This window comes from Mastigoproctus giganteus, chromosome 7, assembly GCF_048544385.1.
Source record: "Mastigoproctus giganteus isolate SK-2022 chromosome 7, ASM4854438v1, whole genome shotgun sequence".
NCBI classification, from domain to species: Eukaryota; Metazoa; Arthropoda; class Arachnida; order Uropygi; family Thelyphonidae; genus Mastigoproctus; species Mastigoproctus giganteus.
Genome location: NC_143581.1, coordinates 164,309,127 through 164,324,907, shown reverse-complemented (window position 1 = coordinate 164,324,907; position 15,781 = coordinate 164,309,127). Strand labels below are relative to the sequence as shown.

At 35.5% G+C, this 15,781-nt stretch overlaps 1 protein-coding gene across 3 annotated transcripts in view; it reads right to left on the bottom strand.

Annotated features, from left to right (window-relative positions):
* Positions 1-15,781, bottom strand: part of LOC150083311 (protein FAM193A-like) — a 359,376-nt gene that overhangs the window by 131,221 nt on the left and 212,374 nt on the right. For all 3 annotated transcript variants that reach the window (XM_090377966.1, XM_090377967.1, XM_090377969.1), the window contains exon 13: positions 11,764-12,646. In XM_090377966.1, coding sequence (XP_090234092.1) covers positions 11,764-12,646 — 883 coding nt within the window. The remainder of the gene's footprint in view (positions 1-11,763; positions 12,647-15,781) is intronic.

Genomic DNA, 15,781 nt, shown 5'->3' with positions numbered 1-15,781 from the left:
CTCTTTTCTGTTTTTCTTTGCATCCTTTGCCAAGGATTTCTCATAATCTGCCTTTGCCTGCCTAATGTCCTTTGTGACTTGGTTACAGACCAGCTTATATCTATCATTGTCTTCTATGTCACCCATTAATTTATATGTATCCCATCATTTTTCTTCTATGCCATATGTCTCATTAGTTCATCTGACATCCATTTTGGCCTAAATCTTAAACAATATTTCTTAGTTGGTATGTAAAGCCTAGTAGCTTTCAAGATAAGTTCTTTGAATGCTTCCCATTTTGAATTTGATGTTGGTAACATCATCAGTTGGTCCCACTGTATAGAATTTAAATACTGTCTCAGACCATCGTAGTCGCCTTTACGAAAGCATAAACCCTTCCCTTTACCCCTGATGGTAGTTACCTCTTTGAGTAAATCCCACTTCGGCATACTGTGATCACTGCCACCTAGTGGTTCCTTTATCTGCAGATTCTTAATGCATGAAGAATCACTACTGATAATCAGATCAAGAGTATTACTCCCTCTAGTTGCCTCCCGAACATGCTGATGTAGAAAACAATCATCCAATAAATCCACAAAAGCTTTGCTAGTGTGTGAGTGACCAACCCACAAATTCCAGTCAATATCTGGGAAATTAAAATCCTCCATTATAAGACTCTCTGATTTACTGGCCCACTCTATTTCCCTGTACAGTTTCTTATTATACTCATCAGAGTCATTAGGCCTATAGCGCACACACCTACTCTCAATTTTGATCCCCCAATTCTTATGTCACACCAAACTGACTCGACACTGCACTGTCCAGCAATGTTGACTGGCTTCACTTCCTTGGATTTTATGTGTTTCTTAACTAATAGCATAACCTCTCCTCCTTCCTATCCTGTCTATCCTTTCTGTACACATTGTACTCCCCAAATTCCAGTTCTGCATTCCTTATATCTGTGTGACACCACGTCTCTGATATCCCAACAATATCTGCCTTTAATGTTTTGAGCAATACCTCAAATTCATCAAATTTATTTACCAAACTCCTAGCATTGGTGTACACGCAAGTATACATGCACCTGTTCCTATTCTTAGCTACCCTAACACAACCCATATGTTTTCTTGTACCGCAATGACTCCCAGCAGTCTCTGAAATATCCTGCATCTTATTTTCCAGGCTGCTGCTCATGCCAATAGATGCAGTGCAAGAATCACTTTCACCTCTGCCAGTGGCTACTGTTAATCTATTAATCCTTGTATCCCCCCAGGCTAGCAGTTTTCCGACTCACCTAACACTGCCTCGATAGCATCAGCAAATATTCTTGCACCATTTCTATTTAAGTGTATCCCATCCCTGTAGAAGCAGTCTCTCCTGTTAACAAGTACAGACCAGGCTGAAAAAAATTCTACCCCTTGAGCCTTGCACAATCTTTCCAGGGCCAAATTGATCGACAAGGCTTTCATCATATACTCTCTCCTATCGTGTCTGGGCAGAATTGCAGACACTTTCAAATTCAACCCTAATTCACGGCATTTTTTCAACAGTGACCTGTACTTGTTAAGTAATTCTGCTGGTCTCCTACTCTTAATATCATTAGTGCCAACGTGTACAACTATATCACATTTTTTGCCCTTAAATATCACCTTTTGTGCCCTCATCTCGGGATCTTTTTGACCTTTCCATTAAATTTACAGTATACCTGCATGCAGTGCTTCATTTTTTTGCTTTTTTAGAAGTTCTTTTTGTGGTGAAAACTTCCCAGATGTTGAGGATATAAAGACAAACGTATCTGCTGAACTGAATACAATTTCTTTGAATGCTGCCTTCACTGACTCTTTTCAGAAACTTCTGAAATGGTGTAGTAAGTGCATTCAATCAGGTAGTGATTACCTTGAAAAAAAATAATATTAATTTTGAGCTTGTTCACTTTATGTTCTTTTTATCCCAACATTCCAGCAACCGAGAGCAACAATTACACTGGTCAATACATAAAATGTTATGAAAACAAAAATTCCCAATCTTGACTAATTTAATGCTGCTGATCAAGAAAACCACATTAAAATTTGTTGATTGGTTCTTGTTTTTGAATTACAGTTGGGATCTCATATTAGCAAGTCATTATCAATTATGGCTCTCGGAAAAACACTTGGCAACACTGCATTTCTAGTACCACAATGATTTTATCGCATGATCGGCAACTGTCACCTCGCTCAGCACCACATGATAAGTTGCTGTTGCCCAAAATGAGTCAAACTCTGCTGCCTCGAATATGGCTAGGTACTGGTGATTTGTTCTCAGTTAACGGTTGTGCTCTGTAATTAATGATATGATGTTGCAATTAATGATATTGAAATTTCACATAATTATTTAATGAAAAAACTTTCGAGGCTACAGGTGAGTAAGGCTCCTGGTGTTGATGCCATATACCCTATAATTTTAAGGGAGGCATAAGTGAGTGCATTGAACCATTAAGGCTAATTATGAGAGCATCACTGGACTCAGGAGAGATTCTGCTGGATTGGAAAAGTACCAGCATACCACCAATACATAAAGGCAGTTCTAAGAGTGTAGTGGGAATTTACCGACCGGTCTAACTTCAGAAGTAGGGAAAATCGTGGAGGCAGTGATCAAGAGTGGAATTCAAGATCATTTAGACAGAAATGGAATTCTGAAGGATACACAGCATGGTTTTGCAAAGGGAAAATCACGTTTAACAAATCTGGTTTGCTATTCTGACAGGGTCATTCATGAGTTGGATTTAGGGAATAATTTTGACATTGTTTATTTAGATTTCAGCAAAGCATCTGACTTAGTCCCACATTAGCAGTTACTTTATAAGCTGAAATAGGTTGGAATTACAGGGAAAATCCTTAGATGGATAGCAGGATGGCTTCAGAACAGGAGGAAGAGTGTTGGGATAAATGGTTATTGCACATATTGGGTTAATATAAGAAGTGTCAGTATTGGGACCACTGTTGTTTTTGATCTTCTTAAATGACATAGATGAAGGGATAGAGGGCATAATGTCTAAATTTGCAGGTGATGTAAAAATCGGTAGAGTAGTTGATGATCACCACCAAGCAGAGCTTCTTCAGAGCGACCTAGATAGACTTCAGAGATGGCCAGAAAAGTAGCAGCTATGCTTTAATTCAGCAAAATGCAAGGTTTTACCTGGAACAGCAATCCAAAAATAACTTATACATTTGTTGCAGTTGACCTAAAGTCAGTAGTGGAAGTAAAAAGATTTGGGAGTTACGATATGATCAGATATGACATTTCCGAACATTGTAGACAGGTTGCAAGGAAGGCCCATGGTGTCCTAATGATGATTTATCGAACAATTGCTAGTAGAGATAATAATGTCATAAATCCATTATATAAGGCTATTGTTAGACCACACTTGGAATACTGTGTTCAAGTGCGGAGACCGCACCTAAAGAAAGTCATTGAGCTTCTTGAAAGGATCCAGTGACGGGTAACTTGCCTGGTGAGGTCAACAAAAGGGCGTCCATATGAGGAAAGATTTCAAATATGTGGGTTGCACAGCTTGGAAACTAGGCACCTTACAGGAGAATTTGATTGAGGTGTTTAAGGCTCTGAAGGCAAAAGTAAAATGTATGAACAGCTATAAATGATTCTAGAAATAAGGGCTATTAATTCAAGTTATGGGAGAAGATGTTTAGAATGGATTGCAGGAAGTTTTATTTTAGTCAGAGTTATTACATACGTGGTTGAGGCTGACAGTTCGGAGGAAATGCATAGGTTGTGTATTTCCTTTTCTTTTATTACTTATTTTATTTAATTTTATTATTTTACTCTTTTTTTTTTTTTTTTTTTTTTTTTTTGGCTAGTGTAGCATTATCCTTAGGCTTTGTTGCACTATATGTCTATTACTTTGTTGCACTATATGTCCATTCATTTATTTGATGAATATTAAAAGCTTTTATCCTTCCAGTATTGTCACCAGTGCTATTACTGATGAGGATGGTCAAGGAATGATAAATAATTTGCCAGGATCCTTCAATTAAAATTGAGTACGTCAACCCACTACCAAAAAGAGGAGGAAGAAACCTTGTTTACCTGAGTGCAAGTGGGAAAAGAGAGAGACTGAACCTACAACTGCTGATTGGACAGTAGATGATATTCAATATGAAGAACTCAAAACTTTAAGCTTGTCACAAAAAGAATATTTTGAATTATTCTTTTCATCTCAATAACAAGTTTCTTCAGTATGCCCCAATCGAAGAATTCTACAGCTTTGATGAATAAATTTGTAAGTACTTTGGAAAACATGGATGCAAACATTTCATTCATGGCAAACCAATTAATTTTGGTTACAAGCTTTAGTGCAGGGCAACAACACTTGGTTATTTGGTTTGGTTTGAACTTTATCAAGGTAAAAAAAAAAGACTCAGGCAGCAGGAGAGATCAGCTTAAGATTGAGGGGAGATGTTGTTATAAAATTTGCTGAAATCCTTCTAAAACATAATCCAAATCCATACCATTTGCACTTTGACAACTTTGTCTCCAGTGTAAAGCTAATGGCAGCTTTGAGGTAAAAGGCTGTCAAAGCAATAGGAACTATTCATGACAAGACTTGTAAAGCGTCCATTGGAAGAAAAAGATGATTTGAAAAAAAGGGAGAGGCTCATTTGATTTTAGAAAAGATGCTAACAGTGGAATATTGGTGTGTAGATGGAATGACAATAGCGTAGTGAGTGTGTTCAACTTATCGGTCAAGCATCACACTATTCATCAGTGGCTAAACGTAGTGTTCGTATAGGCAGCCATGACTTGTTAAAGCTCATAATGAACACATGGGAGGAGAAGACCAAATGAGCAAGAACATATCAAAATACAGAATTGCTTTCAGAGGGGAAAAAGTGGTATTCCCGTCTTTTCATTTATTTGATTGATGTAACAGTAAAATAATGTATGGCAGGTGCATAAAATATGTGAAAAATGTAATAAAGGGCTATATGTATTTTTTTATTTGAAATGTTTTAAGTTTTACCATATTCAGTGAATGTCATTGAAATAATCCAGTTCAAGTAGTGCATTTTCATAGTGTCCTACATAGAGGACACCTGGCAATTTCATTATAAAATAATATATTTTGATGAATAAAACTGCATTCCCATGTTCATAGGCTTTAGTTAACTTCATCCATCTTGTTATTATAAAATCTGTGAAAAAAAAATCTTACTTTAGGCATAAACGGGTTAAAACTGTTTTTGGATTATGAACCAGATTTGGATATGAGTCAATAGTACTCAGTAGTAATTGCCCATTGTACTTTTCAATTTGGTAACTCTGAGAAGTGCTAATGTGGTTTTAACCACCTCTAACCTTTTCTTTAAACAGATTTGTCAAAGGTTGCAACTGTTCTACCAGTTTAGTTATGCATTTAACCAAAGACAGCCGTGTACACACATGCTCCAAAATCTTTTTCTTAATTGAGTGGCATACATCAGTTGAAACTGTTTTAATCTATCTTTCCCTTTAGCACTTCTTCCTAGATAGTAATAAATGTCCACCAACTGTTCATCTGCTTTCACAGCACAGCATGCAGCTCCTTTTTCAACACACAAATTAATAAGATGACAATGACAGTCTATCACCACCAAGTGCTCCTTTTTCAACACACAAATTAATAAGATGACAATGACAGTCTATTACCACCAAGTGCTCCATCTCCTCTTTCAATAGCCTTGCTAATCCAGTTTTTAGACCTACCATAAAATGTGCATTATTAACTATAATTGCCAGACAATTTTTTGAAGGAATACCATACACATTCAGGTTGTTCAGAAGAAAATATTCACTGTTGTACTGTGTAGAGTCACATTCCAATTCTATCAGTGAGAGCAAGCTGTTTTTGATTTGATGATTTTAATTACAAATGGTCACCAAAATGGAATATAGCTTGGAATCACTTTTATTACTGACATTTTCAGCAATCAAAAATAGTCCATTTTTCACTGCCATCACTATCTCTTCTTCCCCTATTCATGCAATTTCACTAGTAATGCCTGTTATTTTTGTTCTTTCACGGCTGTACTTTTTTTTGCTGTTTCACTACTGGGAAACATATAATTATACAACTCAGAAGAAAATTATGTTTCACAACCAAAGTTGCAAATAAACATTCAGTGCACATATAAAATCATCATCACTATGAACTGCTACATCTATGTTTGCATTTCTTTCTATGTCCTTATGCATATTTGTTTATAAATGTCTACATTATATCTCTCACTGCTTGAAATTGAAAGATCACATCTACATATGCACAATGTAAACATGATACCTTTTTTTTCGGACCTTACAATACATGGAAAATACTGCATATATTCTTCGGAAATTTTCCAATATATTTCTTTGGTATGCAGAAAGATATTGTTAATTAACTTTGCACATACAAGTACTCTGAAATGTATGATTAGTGACATTTCAGTACATTGCCAGTGTTTTGGGCATCTAATCTAAATGTGTTTTACACATAATAACAGAGGTTCTCACTATGAAAAAAGGTGGAAACATGATGGACCAAAGTCATTGACAGCAGAGTAAAAATGCACAAGAGTTGTAAGTCAAGCAAATATTTGCATTATTTTCAAGCAGATCCATCAAATTTCCTTGTAAGGTCTGACCATGGGTCCATCACTTTCAGCTAGAGAAAAGGAGCAGTCCAAAGTGGAAACAGTTCAGCACATCTGAAGAAAGCCAAGTTTACTTTTTCTACTGGCAAGGTGACTGCATCAGCTTTTTGGGATACTGATGGAGTGCTGCTAGTGGATTACTTTCAGAAATGCCAGACAATCACAGGAGTACATATTCCGACTTTGTGAGGCATTTCCATGAAAACATCAAAGACAAACATCGAGGAAAACTCAGCAAAGGAGTCTTTTCCACCAGGACAACATGCCCGCTCACAAGTGTCATTTCCATGGTTACAGTGCAGCTTAGAAATGTTGGCCCATCTCCCTTATTCACTAGATCATCAGACCATCTATTTCCTAATTTGAAAAAATACCTTGCCAGCATAATTTTCGCACTGACAGTGATCCCAGTTTTTTTATTGGGCCTCGTTCCTGGAGGCCAAAGAGAACTTTCTTTGCAGCTGGAATCAGTGCATTACAGCACCAGTGGCAAAAATGCATTGACTCCAAAAGGGACTAAGTTGAAAAGTAATATGTTACCAGACTCCTCAAATAAACCCTTCATATTCGGAGCATAAACTTTTCAAATGCTCCTCATATGATGGCGGGACAGAGAAGGGGTCAAATTGAGTAAAAATAGGAAGGCGGAGTCCTATGATTTATAGGGCCTTTGCTGGTAGGGAAAAGGATGTCATTATCCCTCTTTACAAGGCAATGGTTAGACTGCATTTGGAATATTGTACAGTAAACTGTTGAAACAGCAGCATCCCAAATAACAGAACATTCGAGTTAATGGCACATTGAGATCAGATGTTTACATACAGCAGTGTCGAAAAAAGAAAACGGCGTCAGGTGATTACTGTATTTGTGTACGTTCGCCATTTTGAAAGTGAATTCTGTACTGATATCATGGATTATACTGCTGTTTTACATTTATTTTAAATTAAAAATCCCGCACTATGGCTCCTAAAGTTAATAAACATCATACAGAGAAGAAAGAAGAACAACATTAAAGCTTAGTGACAAACTTTATATAATAAAGAAAATAGAATGGGGCATAAGTAGGAGTGTATTAAGGGCAGAATATAACACTCAATCGTCAACATTGTATGATATTAAACATTCAAAGAGCAAACTTTTAGAATTTACTGCATGTTCAGAACCTAACAATAAGATAGCTAATAGAAAAAGTTTACACAAGCCAAAATTAGAAAACTTAGATAAAGTGCTGCATGAGTGGTTTTTATTAAAATGAACAGAAGGTATGGCTATATCAGGGTGAATGATTATTGCAAAAGCAAAAGATTTTAAAGAAATAATGGGCATTGATACAACAATTGCTTTTACTGATGGATGGTTAACTAAATTTAAGATAAGACATGGAATTAGAAAATTAGATATTGCGGGAGAAAAACAGTCTGCTGACACAGAGGTGGCTAAAGAATAGTGTAATATTTGAGAAACTTGTTAGTGACAATAATCTTACAGCTAATCAAATATACAATACTGACAACATCAGTCTCTACTGGAAATGTTTGCCACAAAAAAAAAAAAAAAACTGGCAGGTTGCAAAAAAATAAAAAAGTGCAAGGTGGTTTTAAACAAAATAAAGAAAAAGTGATAGTTCTTATGTGTGCAAATGCATAGGGCCGACACAGAATTAAGCCTTTAGTAATTGGTAAATACCATTGCTTACAAGCCTTGAAGGGAATTATGCATTTACTGATGACTTATAAGGCCCAAAAAAAATGCTTGGATGGATAAGGAAATTTTTCAAGATTGGTTCACTCATGAATTAGTTCCAGCAGTTCAAAAGAATTTACATGATATGGGGAAGAATCCAAATTAGTTTCTGATTGTGGAAATATTTTTTCCTGTTATTTACCATCCAATGTCACTTCTCTCATTCAAGCCCATGGATCAAAGAGTTACCCAAAATTTTAAATGCCATTACAGAAGTGATTTTATGAAACAAATGATTATCAAGAATATCTCCATTATCAACTTTCAACGGGCTTCACAATTAAAAATGCAATATATTCTATAGCAACTGCTTGGAATACTGTGAAACTTGTCATTCTCGTGAGAGCATGGAGAAAATTATAGCTAAGTGGCATGTCTGAAGACTTACCATCTGATGGAGATGATACTGATGGTTTTAATGTAATATCAAGGTAAAGCAGTATTGAAGAAATAATGGAAACAGTTCAATCCACCACAACAGAAAATCCTTTACATAGCCTTGGAAGTTGGAGATATTGATGCATGGCTCACTGTTGATAAGGTTGAATTATCACAATGATTCTTGTTACTCTTGAGAAACTAGATGATACACTTTGTTCAGATGTAGAAGGGGACATTGACATAACTGAAAAGATAACTTTGGCTGTTGCAGAATCAAGCACGGAAAATATTCTTTGTTTTTTTGAACAAAATCCAAGCTTGACTATGGAAGAACACATGCTGCGAAACACCATGATAACAAACAAAAAAATAATAAAACCATCAGTGAAACAAAGTAATACAATAAAATTTTTGAAAACAAAAGCAGTTACTATTCCTAAAGAAAACTATCAAGAAAATATACCCTCTACTATAGATGAAGCATTAGAAGAAATGACACTCTCTACATCTACAGACATATTCGAAGGGGATCAAGCTAGAATAGAATTTTTTTTTCCATTTTGATGTTTATATACTAAACCATGTTTATGTTTTTTACATTTACATATTACAGGATGTTTATGTTTTTTATGTGCAGTTAATAAAATTGCATTCTTAATCTCTATTTCTTATTTAGCCTCATTATTTCTGCATTAAATATATTAAAAATAAAACTTTCTAGATAATGGAAAAATCAAAATAAAGGGGCACCTTCAATCCCTGAAGGTGTCGTTATTCTGAAATTCTACTGTAATTAGGTCTGGCAACTGCATTCAAAGACAGAGCACCTCTGTCTAGGGAGGGTTCAGAGAAGGGTGACCAGATTGGTGATGAGTGAAAAGTGATGAATATAACAAGGAATGGTTTAGATGGTATATGACTGAAGAGTTTGAAAACCAGACATCTAAGGAGAGATCTGATTGAGATGTATAAGGCACTGAATAAAACAAATTGGCTACATTTGTTCTCCCTTGTGGGTGAGACAAACCAGAGAATAACAGAAAATCAGATCTCAAGAAGTTCACCCATGGGCATCAGAATTCTGAAAAAGTTGCCGCCCAATGTGGTGGAGGCAGTGAGTCCGATTAGGTTTAAAGCAGAATTGGATGATAACCTGGTGGTAATGGGAATAGCATGAATACATTGTTTTATTATGAATTTTTATTATTATTATTTTATTTATTTTTGGCTTATGCAGAAAAGGGTCTGCTTTCTTGTACCATTCAGCCTTACTAATACTAAAAAGACTTGATTCCCTATCATAAATTAGGAGAGTTGGCAGCTATGCATTTGTTGTTGTAATGAGTTACTGTATAAAGCAAGGTAGTTCATTTCATGAAAATAACAATGAAGGAATCATTATTATTTTACAATTAAATTCTTCAAAGTACATCATTATCATTTTCTCCAATTGTGTGCATACATGTGAATTGAAGATGCACAGCACCTGCACTGGTAAATCATCAACAATCGGTGTGTTTTATTTATTATTTATTCCTTTTTTTTAGTGGACATCATTACTAAAATAAAATTTTAAAAATAATAAAGTAGATTAAATATGCACCCATAACAAATTACAGTTATGTAAATTTGTCACCCAATTCTTGGAGAAGTCATCAGAAATATAAAATTTAAAGGTGCCATACACTGTATAATGATACTGTATATGGTACACTAACAAATTTTTGTTACAGCTCCATTCAGTTTTGCTTTAATGAAGTTTGCCTGTACAACATTGTTCGGTCTCGGTAGTTTTTTCAAATTAGACATACTATTCCCAAGTCATGGAACCAAATTCAGATTTTGAATTCGATTGTACACATTCCAAAAATCTGTACTAAAATGTAAGTAGAACTTTGAAAGAGGTCTCATTTCAAATAATCCAATATGAGGTTACCGAGGATATACTTGTATTGTTTTTCTTACTAGTTCATATTTAATTTTCAAGAACCGTTTTCTTTAATAACAGTCATAAAAGCTAGAAACAGATCTGGAATCTGAAAAGTCTTTCCCCTCACGTTTAAATTCAATGTTAAGAATATAACATTTGCCAAGAAAATGATATATATACTTGGATGTATTAATGTGTGCCACAGTAAAGAAAGGATGGATAATGGGTGGAAAAGAAAGTTCAATTACTTTTTTTTTTTTTTTTTTTTTTATGAAAATCCCAAACACGAAAGGTATCAAAACCTATAGTACTCAGTACCGTACATGGGTTGAAGGAGAAGTATGGGGAGAGGGGGGTGCCGGAAACTTTGCTCTAGAGACTAAACATGGGTTTCACCACTTCAGGCCTCCAATAAGCAAAGTGGTGGTATTTCACCGGTTGATGAAAGTCATCTACCACCTGTAAGATTTAAAACAGACTGAAAAGCACACCTGCCAACTTTTATAAATTGAAAATTGGAAGACTTTTTTTTTTTTTTTTTAAGAGCTAGCTTTAGTTGGAATGCTTCAAAACTAAATCCTAGCACTGTTCAAAGGGAATTCCTAGACTTTTCTTCCAAATTAATACTAATTAATGCATATCATACATGGTAGCAGGTAAATTATGCATGCTGCCATGAGATACAATAAACCAAAAGAGTTGGCAGGTATGAAAAAGTATAACTGGAAATTAAGAAAGAAGTCATAAAAATGTGATCTCAGTGCCATTATAATTTTATAATTAATAAATGAAATTTGGTTTTATTGTAAAAAAAATAAACACACACACACACACATATATATATATATATATATATATATATAATACCAAAACAGACACAGCAAATAGGGAAAATTTAGGAAAAAATTGGTGCAAAATAAGAAAAATATTTTTCAAATAATTTATAAGATATTTGAATAAATAAGAAATTTATTCAAATATCTTTGAATAAATTCACTGCATGTCAAAGATTCATTCAATGAGAGAGAGAGAGAGATATTACATAATACAAATAAAACTTACCATCCTGGACTATTGCACCATTATGAATTGCTGTATCACTTATTTGAACAGGAGGATGTGTACCAGCACAGTTATACACATTTTGAATATTTGTATGGTCCTTTCTAGTAGGAGATAATGGCTTATTTGATGACATTGTTTTGTCAAGATTATACACATCACTGATTGGTGGCTGGTCCTGAGAAAAGTACAGTGACTCAGAAGCATGGCAGTGCCTCTTAACTGCATGATTCACAGGAAAGGAGGAAGAAGTAGAAATGGAACCACAAGGGATAGTTGCAACTGATGATGATACAACATTTATTAAACCATCAGATGACGAGAGTGAGAGGTCAGTATTTGGATTCACATTGGTGCATGCTACAGTATTTCCAAGAGATGACAAGCTACAAGTTTGTAACTTTGTACCATTCATATGGGTCACTGAATCACTATTACTAACTGGAAGAGTTCTATATGCACTGTGAGAATTCAGATGTAAACTATTCTCCAAAATATCACTATATTTATGAATCAGTAGAGATTTAACATCATCAATGTTACAATCCCATTCACCACAAGTAGCCAAATATATCTGTTCTTGGAGAACCTCCTGTGCTTCAATTTCTAAATTAATTGGCCAAGACATATAGTGGGATGGTTTGGATACAGGTAAAATTATAGTGTTGCCTTTTCTAACCTGCAAATTGTAAAGATGAGGATGTATAAGAGGCTGAGCAGGCACAGTCTTTGTTTGCGTTAACTCATCTCCACATGGAAAGAGAGAGATATCGCTATTTCCTGGGATGCTGGAAGTTTTTGAAGTAATTACTGATCCTAGTGGAAAGTTATCTTTTAACTGTATACACGAATGGCACTCACATGGTTTTTCTTCGAGAATACCCTACAAAAGAATTTTTTAATTAGTATCTATTTTAGCATATTTAAAATACACAATTAGGAAGAAAGATAGATTGTTACTAGCTTATGAACTTTACAGAGTATACAGTTATTGCTAAGTTAGTGATTGTAACACACAACTTTGTGCATCTTATGAATAAATAAAGAAAATAAATATGCAGCCACTATCCAATGCTGATGAATGCATAATCATTATGCAGTCATGTACTATTTTCAGAATAAATGGCCTAATGCCCAAGTACTAAAAAAAAAAAAATATATATATATATATATATTGAATTAAGTATGCAAAAAATAAAATTAAATTAAATCCTACACTAAATTCTACATATTTACATTAAACATATTGATATTAACCATTTTTATCCCAACTCGATACTTATTTTTACCTATATAAATTGCACTGCATTGGGACTACCTTGTCCATAGTTGTATTAGAAAGTGCTAATTTCATTTTCGTTGTTTTGGCCTTTTGCTTTTCTTCTACTGCTACTATGGACAAGTATAGAAACGCAGTTTATGAAACATGGTCAGGTGTAGTCCCCTGATGAAATACCTGATCATGTATCAATATTTATTTCAGCTGACATCAGATCAAACATTTTTGCATTAGACCATTTACTAAAAATATTTTCCCCCATATCAAATGACAACTACACCATTTTATTTTTATTTTATTAGTATTTTGATGTATTAATTTTACTTTATATTTCCCCCACTTTATATTGGCTTGGCAATTCAGCCCATAATTTTCTTAATTCATCATAAGCTCTAAGATAGAGCTTATGATGAGCTCACCTTTCATAAAACTTTCACAAAACGATTTCACAAAAGGTCATAGTTGTACACGTTGGCACTAATGACCTTAAGGGTAAGAGATCTGCAGATTTAATTAACAAGTACAGGTCACTGTTGAATAAATGTAGTGAGCTAGGGTTGAATTTGAAAGTGTCTGCAATTCTGCCCAGACACGACAGGAGGGAGTATATGATGAGAGCCTTGTCAATCAATTTGCCCCTGGAAAGACTGTGCAAGGCTCATGGGTTAGGATTCTTTTTAGTGTAGTCTGTGCTAGCTAATAGGAGAGACTGCCTCTACAGGGATGGGATACATTTAAATAGAAAGGGTGCAAGAATATTTGCTGATACTATTGAAGCAGTGTTAGGTGGGTCAGAAAACTGCTAGTTTGTGGGGGGGGATACACAGACTAAAAGATTAACAGTGGCCACAGGCAGAGGTGAAAGTTGTTGTTGTTTGGTTTTTAGGAGCATTAGCAGCTTAGGCCATATTGCTCCGGGATATGCGGTGGTCATTCCCTGACCTTTCCGCATCATCCGTATTTGGTGGTGACGGGCTCGAACCCCGGTCTAATCAAGAAGCGTGTGCTACGCACTGCTGCTCCTTCCCACCTGGCTACGGAGGCACAGAGGTGAAAGTGATTCTTGCACTGCTTCTATTGTAACAAACAGCAGCCTAGAGAGCAAGTTGCTGGGGATTTCAAGAGCTGCTGGGATTAATCATGGAACAAGTAAATACATAGACTGTTTTAGGGTAACAAAGAGTAAGAACATGTGCAGGTATTCTTGCATGTACACCAATGCTAGAAGTATAGTAAATAAATTTGATGAATTTGAAGTGCTGATCAAGGCATCAAAAGCAGATATTGTTGGGATATCAGAGACATGGTGACACACAGATATAAGCAGTGCAGAATTGAATTTGAGAAGTACAATGTGTACAGAATATATATACAGGGTAGGAAGAGTGGATGAGTTATGCTGTTAGTTAAGAAACACAAAATCTAAGGAAGTGCATCCAGTTGACATGGGTGGACAGTGCAATGTTGAGTCAGTTTGGTGTGACATAAACACTGGGAAAGGGAAAATGAGAGTAGGAGTGTGTTATAGGCCTAATGACACTGATGAGCACAATGTACAATTGTGCAGAGAAATAGTGGGACAGTAAATCGGAATGTCTTGTAATATGGGATTTTAACTTTCCAGATATTGATTGGAACTTGTGCATTGTTCACTCGTATGCTAGCACGACTTTAATGAATTATTGGAGGATTGTTTTCTACAGCAACATGTTCGAGGGGCAACCGGGGGGGGGGGATACTCTTAATCCAATTATCAACAGTGATGACTCATACATTAGGAATATGCAGATAAAGCAACCACTAGGTGGCAATGACTACAGTCTACTGATGTTGAATTTACTTAAAGGTGCAACTACCATCAAGGATAAAGGGAAGTGTTTTTGTTTTCGTAAAGGTGACTAGTGGTGAATTCTATACAGTGGGATCAACTGATGATGTTAAAAGCAGTGAATTCTAAATGGGAGGCCTTCACAGAATTAATCTTGGAAGCTACTAGGCTTTTCATACCAACTAAGAAATACTGTTCAAGATTTAGGCCTAAATGGAAGTCAGATGAACTAATGAGGCTCATGACAGAAAAGAAAAATGAGTGGGATGCAAATAAATTAGTAGGTGACATAGAAGCCTATGGCAGATATAAGCTAGTCTGTAATCAAGTCACAAAGGAGGTTAAGCAAGCAGAGGCTGGTTATGAGAAATCCTTGGCAAAGATACAAAGAAAACAACGAAGGCATCTGTACTTAGAAATGAAAATTCTAGAATGAAAGGGATGAATCAGACTGGTCCACTTGATATTGGTGGTTCGACTGTTGATGTTCCTGCTCAGATACCTGACAAAATGAATGAGTATTTTCCATCTACATTCACACATGAGGAATTCTGTAAGGAAGGGGGGCCAGAAGTTTACCAAACTCTAACAGGGAGCTAAATGATTTTATAATAATAAAGAGCAAAGTGGAGGAGAAATTGTTGAAGTTAAACATACAAAAGGAACACAGGGCAGTTGGAATCTATCCAGTTATATTGAAGGAGGCAGTGAGGAAAGTAAGCAAACCCTTAGCAATAATTATGAGAGCATCCTTAGATTCAGGGGAGGTCCCCATGGACTACAGATGTGCAAATGTATCCCCAATTCACAAATGGGGTTTTCAAAGGGTGACACAAATAATTATAGACCAGTTAGTTAACTTCTGTTATGAGGAAAATAATGGAGTCACTGGTTAAAGAAGTGATGCAGGA